The sequence below is a fragment of the Ailuropoda melanoleuca genome, chromosome 17 (genome assembly GCF_002007445.2).
Source record: "Ailuropoda melanoleuca isolate Jingjing chromosome 17, ASM200744v2, whole genome shotgun sequence".
In the NCBI taxonomy this organism is placed as follows: Eukaryota; Metazoa; Chordata; class Mammalia; order Carnivora; family Ursidae; genus Ailuropoda; species Ailuropoda melanoleuca.
In genome coordinates, this window is record NC_048234.1 from 13,797,608 (window position 1) to 13,805,124 (window position 7,517).

Sequence of the window (7,517 nt, forward strand, 5' to 3'; positions counted from 1 at the left end):
AGTCAGAACCCTTCCAGCGGCCCCATAAGAACACGGCAAGGAGGACTGGACCATTCCATGCCCACCAGAATGGCTAAAGTGAAGGAAAGACAAGTGACAAGAGGCAGAGCAGCGTCTAGCAGGAAAGCCGCAGCCACCTTTGGGAACTGGGGGATGATTTCCTATGGAGATAAATGCACCTTTACTCTGTCATTCAGCATTTCCACTCCTGGGCTTGCACCTTAATGAACAGAAAACTAGGTCCACACAAACCTCTGTGTATAGCTATTTGTAGAACTGTATGTACAGTTGCCCCAAACTAGAAGCCACCCAGGTGCCCTTCAGGATCACCAGGCACCTGTGGTCCATCGGCATGAGCACACCCCACTCAGTGGTGAGCAGAGGGCCAGCTCGATGAGTGCAGCATCCCAGATGACCCTCCATGGCATCATGGCAAGCACAATAAGCCCGACTGGAACGACTCTGCACTGGGTGACCCTACTTCGGTGACATACCACGAACGGCCAAACCCTGGAGGCCCATCACCTCAGCAGAGACCAGGGCTGGTAGAAGGAGGGGCAGGAGGGAACGTGGGGAGGTGATGGAAACATTCTGTATCCTGGCTGTGGGGGTAGTGATGCAACTATTCACGTCTGTCAACGCTCAGAGAAGAGCATGCTAAAAATAAGTTTTACTGAATGTCAGTTATACCTCACTGAAGCTGACTTTAGGGAAAAAGTCAGTGGGAAATCATAATTTGGTTTGGAGAAATTGGCTTTATACTTAACCATGCTATTTCTCCTACAAAGTTTATGTGTATGATTATAGATTGTGAAGTTAGTCTGTTTGGGATCAACTTCTATTATGAAATTAAAATATGACATTCACAGGGCAGGGAGAGTTCCTTACTTGTAAAGCACAAAACAGAACAGACGTCCACATCTCTTACCAACGAGCTCCAGGCTTGTTATCTCTGGTGCTGTTAGCAGTGGGATCTGTGTGAGGCCGGCGCTGATGCAGCTGATGGTTCTGTAGGACAGGGAGCATCCGCTGGGCAGAGGTGGCATGCCCCTGCGAGGAGGGGGCACCAGGGGTCTGGAGGGCACCCTGAACACGTCTCCTCTGAGGGTGCCATCCTCCTCCTCCTCGGCCTCCCCGGCCTCCTCATCCTCGTCCTCCTCGGCCTCCTCCCTTGCTGGGTGTCCTTGTTGATGGGCTCGCCTCCCCTCTGCTCGGGGTCTCTCATCTGCCCCTCCTCTGCTCCACCCCTCACTGAGAGGTCTCCCCTGCTCTCCAGGTCCAGGGGTCTGTTTCTTTGGCTCCTTATCTTCATCTTCTTTACTTTCTTCTTCCTCCTCAAATTGAAGTTCCTCTTTTTGCAACACTTGGTCCATTTCCACCGGATGAGGTGGCAGTTGCTTGCGACGTGAGTTGGTAGGTTCTCTTTGTTCTGAAGAATCACCAGAAAATTCACTTCTATCACTTAATGCTGTACCACTGAGCAGCGGGCGGGAGGCTGCTGGACGCGCGGGGAAGATACAGCAGGGGCGAGGTGTAACGTTAGTAAAAGGAAAAATCATAGTGAAAGTGAGGTTAGTAAATATTATTCCCTCCAGGTATTTGAGTGCAATTTAAATGTGAAATGCATCTTGGAAGTTTTGCGTGAGTTTTAAAAGTAATTTTATTTCTGTTTTATAAGATTTATGTGATTTGTTTTAAGCAATTTTTGTTTTTTCTTGTGGCCTTAATATTTATTTTTACTAAAATATCTTGCTACCTGGTAACAAAGAGGGAATAATATTGCCACATGATGCACAATGGTAAGCAGTCCTGTGTGAGATTGCAGTATGATGAGGTGTGACCTTTATAATAGATACTGTTCAGTTAATCGGGGTGACTGATAATGTAAGAATCTGCACCATCAAACATAAAAAAATGAAACACGTATTTTACTTGCTTGTGGCAGTGAAACTGGCTTTTTTTGGTAGATTTATTATTATTTTTGTCTGATTTTCTTTCAGCCCCATAGACCCAAAAGCATCTTCTGAAATTCAGGATTATAGAAAGTTCTCCTCTTTCTCCTTCCCAGACTCTCAACTTAAATTTTTTACTGCTTGACACTTATGGGAGGCCTCCTGGATTCCAATGATGGTGTTTTAAGCCAGAGGCGTGCATGACAGTACTTTCCGTTGTCCCAGGATGATGGGAGCAGAACGGCCAGTGGCAGGCGTTCACTGCATGTGTATTTAGCAGAAGTTGGGGAGAGCCCGACAGTGACCGCAGCTCTGGCAGAAGTGAGGTCTAGCTCTGGTACTGGCAGATTTCCTGAGTTGTGGCCCTGCTTTTATTTAATGCTATACCTAAATCACCCAGAAAAGGAACTCAGAAAATGTAACTATTTGAAGGAATTACTTGAGACTTCAATCCAGTATATATTATAAAGTCAGTGAGTTATTTTTTCATATCCCTGGCAGAACATGCAAAAGGAAAACAGGAAAATATTAGGGAAAGGAAGCTAAAGCTATCATATTGAAATATTTAAAATCCTCCCTGTATATCCAAGTTTATTTTTCCAAAATAACCACAGCTTTTCAAGATTATTCCAAGTCCTTTGAAAAATGTCTGATAATTTCTGAATCTTGCCTGTGTATTTGCTAACATTTTTTAAAGGCATAATACCTTAGTAAAATAATGGGTAGTATAAACCAAAATGCAATTCCTAAACATTCTAACGTCGTGGGCACCCACCTTGAGACTATCCTGTGTGCGTGGAAAACAATCTGCCGTAATGTTAGACAAGAGAAACTGTCTCTGTTTCTTCCCATCAAATTATTTACCACGTGTGTATCTATTTTAGAAGGTGCTGACTAGGCCTCCCTCTCAAGAGTCAGCTGTCCCTCAGGTGTGAGCTGTGAGAGCAGGGACGGTGAACGTTCAGCAGGCCCCGTGGCATGACCTTCCTGCAGGAATCAGTGCCCACGAGAGACGGACATTGCTCCAGGGCCACGCTCCTGCATTTCCCCAGATTTCCCGAGCAGTAATGAGTGCAGGCAGGCTGGGGCACTGGGCTTTCTTCTCTCTAGATGCAGACCCCTCTCCCTTTGCTCATCAGGAGTTCTCCGTCTTCGTTTCTGGTCTTAACTGTGCCCACGCTGAGTTGGAATAAAGGAGCTACTCCGCGAGGAACTAAGCAGAGCTCTTTCCTCACACGACACTGGGGGACTGTTGGCTCCCTAGATCCCATCACTGCTTCTCTAAAGCGAGCGTCAGTGCGCAGTGTGGTCTGCTCCAAGTATCTCATTCTGGTCCAGCTGGAACTACGAAGCCAAGATCTTTTGTTTCTGCCCCTACCATCCATCTTCCCCCAATAACTTCTATGTTTGTTATCACTGTGCCAGTAGTCTAAGTACCTTGATGACCGTTTACCGTAATTTAAAACTTAAGGTAGTAACAAAATAAAAGCAATGGAAGTTGAAGACTAAGTCACACGGGATACTGTGTTTTGGCTAAGTACTGTACCAGCGTCAGAGCAGACGGGGCAGCACTCTCCCTCCGGCGTGACTGTGTGGGGGCACGTCAGAGGGTGGCACACAGTCTCGTCACAAAGCACCCTTCCGTTGGAGCAGAGGCAGGTGGTGCATGGCTCGGGAGACCACACAGCTCGGTTGTACATGGTCATCCCGTTTACCAGACAGTGTCCCTTCTTTCCTAGAAGAGAAGCAGGGCCATATTACATTCCTTGTGTGGTCGTCAGCCTGTGAATGACGGTGAGCACAGCGCGAAGTCGAACTGGCAGAATCACGCAAGAGTGTCATTCTGTGTCCGTTCATGCGTGGGGTACATGGACCCCAGAGACGTGACCCCAGAGCAGATCCCTCGTGCTCTGCTCTCAGCCTCTGACACTGACCTCCTCCTGGTAACTTGACTCTGAGCTGCGCCTCCGTACCGTATCTCTTGGGGTGACTAAGTCACACGGCAGGAACAACCCACCCCCAAGTCTCAGTGATTTCTTCTCTATGCCGTGTGTCCAATGTGGGCACACAGGGGCTGTGCTTGTGATAGTCACAGGGACAGTCAGCAGGCTTCTGCACCTCCAAGCAGGCTGCCTGGTGGCCAAAGCAGAGGGACGGGAGGTTGCAAATCCCACATGAGCCCTCAGAGTGTCTCATTACATTGAGCAAAAGCAAATTATACGGCCATAAATTCAGAAGAGAGACAGCAGTGTGGTTCCATCAGGAGCCAGAAAGCAGAGAGCAGGAAGGGCACCTATGATGAGCCCACGTCTCGCCCTTACCAATGTGTGGACGGGGGAGGCAGAGCCAGACATTGCAACTGACCTGACCCTGTCTTTAGAGTTACCATGTTACTGAACACTAGCTCACATGTCGTCAGTGCCGTCCTTGTAAAGTGTTTTCGAAGTATCTCCATTACTCTATGTACAGGGTCGTAGACATGTAGGTGAGTGTGTCCACCAAGGGGGCCATACACAGACTACTTGGTTGCAGTGTCAGAGGACATGCTGTTCTTCTGACCCAGTGTCGTTTGTGACGCCTATCCTTTGTCTGATGAGCCGCTGTCCGCACATTCCACCCTGAGGTGGGCTCTCCCATTCGTTGCCTCCCTTCCCTCCCTCCCCTCACCACCTGGGCCTACCAAGTAGTTTGTCTGCATAAAATAAATTCAGTGGCTTAATGCCACTTTGGTTGAAAAAATTTTGGTTGAGGGGCGCCTGGGTGGCTCGTCGTTAAGCGTCTGCCTTTGGCTCAGGGCGTGATCCCAGGGTCCTGGGATCGAGCCCCACATCAGGCTTCTCCGCTGGGAGCCTGCTTCTTCCTCTCCCACTCCCCCTGCCTGTGTTCCCTCTCTCACTGGCTGTCTCTCTCTGTCAAATAAATAAAATCTTTAAAAAAATTTTTTTTGGTTGAAAATAGTTAATAACCATGTATTCATAGAATCATCTGAATAATTTGTTTCTGTATCCCAGATAATATATCATTATAAATGAAAAAGCAGGTTACAACCTAATATGTATATTATCTATATTACGAATCCAATTATTTGAAATACATGGTGTAGGAAACAGACTAGAAATTAATAAACCAGAATAGTAACTATGGTTTTATAAATATAGTTGTGGGATAGCTAATTAATTTTTTGTTTTCCAAAATTTTGTATTATAATTACATTCTATAAATGAAATTTTAAATTATTTCAAAACTCATCATTGTAGACTAAACCACAAGACATAATAGTATATCTCGGTATTGTAACAACTTGAAAAATATGTTTAGTATATATTAACTTGGAAATATGACTTAAAATATATTAATAATAATATATATAATAACTTGAAGAAAAACTTTGGAAAATTATCTTCATGGAGGTTCTGTTTTTGTCCCCATCTTTCTCTTACTGGTTTCTTACCTGGTAACACATTATAACTTGATTCTACTCCAAGAGAACTTAAAAAGGAGTCAGACTTTTCCTCTGTGCTGTAATCCAAGTTAAGCACGGGAATTGTTGCTGCTGGTGTGACCATCGCCTGCTGGATGCCCAGCTGCCTACTGGGTCTGTGGGCGGGCAAAGAGCTTTTCCTCGGTCTCCTGTAGTACTCCTTCCTCCGTTGCTTCCTGGGTGTTTCTTCATTTTGTCCAAAATCAGTTTGAAAAATGATAAGCAGAAGGAAACAAAGCAAACCTGCAAACTTCATGCTTGCTTTTTCACCATCCGATTTCTAGAGTGAGAAAGAAGCAGAATTTCGGATTTAGTGGTGCCTAAGTTTTACCTTTGAAAATTGGCGTATTATTGCTTGTATGCCTCAACAGCATTGTGGAGAAATGACACATATCCTATGTGGGCTGTATGCTGTTGTGCTATTGCCAAATCAGAATGTGGAATTCTGTCAGAATCAAAGAACTTTTAATATCTTTACCCCCAGAACAGTCATGAACCAAGTTTTTCTACGAAAAACTGGATATTAAATGTTCTAGGCTTTACCAGTCACACAGGGGTGTACCGGGAAAGCCCCAGTGATGAAACAGTTTGCCGGACTCGGTCGGCCTCTAAGCCGTGGCTGGCTGAGCCCTCTCCAGACTGCTGTGCTGTGTCCTCAGAGGACCCCCCGGGATCGCTCTGCCTGTGCACCAGGTCATCCTCTGACTCGGGCGACGCATGGCCCTGTCTCTGCTATTTGGTTCTTCTATCCTCTGGCTTTCGAATGGTCTTTTTTGGGAGAGAGGGGGGCGTGACTGCACCTGATAAAAATAACAGCAAACTAGCATCAGTTGTAAAGACGTAAGAGTAACTCTCAGTTAGCTGGCCTCAAGAGCACACGGGGCCTGCGTGCTGTAAAGGTGAAAAAGGTATCGAAGAAATGAATACTTGTAGTCCCGGTGATAAAGACTACATGTGATTGTGGCACTGTGATCAGACACGTTTGTCCAGGCCCTATAAAGTCAGGTAGCACAGAAAGTAAAGAGAAACCCTCCACAAGGTGATTGATTGTAGGGTATGGTTGAAGGATTCACCTGGCCACACACTTTGGCCTGTGGTTAGCCCTGCAAAGAAGGTCTTTGTGGCATCCATTGCCCTCTAAGCTGAGACCCTGTGTCTCCCCCTTGCCCCTGCCTGGCATCTGTCTGTCCCCTCTGTTCTTCACTCAGGGTCCCTTGCTGTCAGTACCCCAAGATGGAGCCAGGGATGCTGAGGACCCACGATCATCGGCTACAGTGGGAGCTTGGTGGTGAGATTTACCCCACTCCTCACAGACTGTTTGACTCTTCTCTGTCAGAACAAAACTGTTACGTTTCAGAAAACATCACCCTGGCAGGAATGGTAAAGGTTTAAATTGATCTACGTACAGAATTTTAAAATTCCAAGCTGCAAAGGAGGGATTTTGAAAGCTCAAAGGGCCAACAAAAATGTGGCCGTAGACTGTGAACCTGGCAATCTTGCTGGGACCTTAGGAAATGGACAAGAGACCCTGTAAGCATGGTGTTCAGCCTTTCTGCATGAAGTCAAGTCCTCTACTGACAGCAGATGCTGCTTCGAAACCTGTGGGCAGCTTGTAGGAACCCCAAAGGGCATCTGAAGAGAATATCATGTACTGGGGGGGGTGAGGCGAGGCCCTCCTCATGCCACAGGGCTCACCCCCCAAATGTGTAGGACCTGGGGGTGATCATTGTCAGTCTAGCCAAATACTGTGACTTCTGTCAGCAGAAACTCACAGTGGTTGTTTCAAACACAGGGTTGCCACCATGGGTCTTCGCCTAAGTACAGATGTCACTTACAGACCTATTTTTGACATTCTCCCGTGTGTACATCACCAGACGGCCCAGAACTTGAGCACTCCCTGTGGGGTTGCCTTCCCTGTGTGGCTGACGTTCCCTCCAGTTACACAGTTACTGACCAGAGTGGCTCCAAGGAGCAGCACCTCCTGGAGAAGCTTGAAGTCAGTTCATGGTCACTTCATAGAAAACCCATCAGCCATTATAGCAGTTTTGTGAGAAACTCAAATCTGACTTCTGCTTCTAGCCAAA

The 7,517-nt window shown here is 46.6% G+C and overlaps 2 protein-coding genes across 8 annotated transcripts in view; one reads left to right on the top strand and one right to left on the bottom strand.

The window, feature by feature from the left end:
- The window catches only part of CENPP (centromere protein P), a 234,751-nt gene that overhangs the window by 177,264 nt on the left and 49,970 nt on the right, over positions 1–7,517 (top strand). The window lies entirely within an intron of this gene.
- ECM2 (extracellular matrix protein 2) overlaps positions 1–7,517 on the bottom strand; it is a 32,464-nt gene that overhangs the window by 13,256 nt on the left and 11,691 nt on the right. For 2 of the 4 annotated variants that reach the window (XM_019808408.2, XM_019808406.2), the window contains exons 2-4: positions 5,404–5,713; positions 3,499–3,687; positions 929–1,498 (exon numbers count right to left, since the gene is read on the bottom strand). In XM_019808408.2, the coding sequence (XP_019663967.1) occupies positions 929–1,498; positions 3,499–3,687; positions 5,404–5,689 (1,045 nt within the window). In that variant the 5' untranslated portion in view covers positions 5,690–5,713. The remainder of the gene's footprint in view (positions 1–928; positions 1,499–3,498; positions 3,688–5,403; positions 5,714–7,517) is intronic. The other 2 variants (XM_002927687.4, XM_002927688.4) reach the window with 2 other exon arrangements.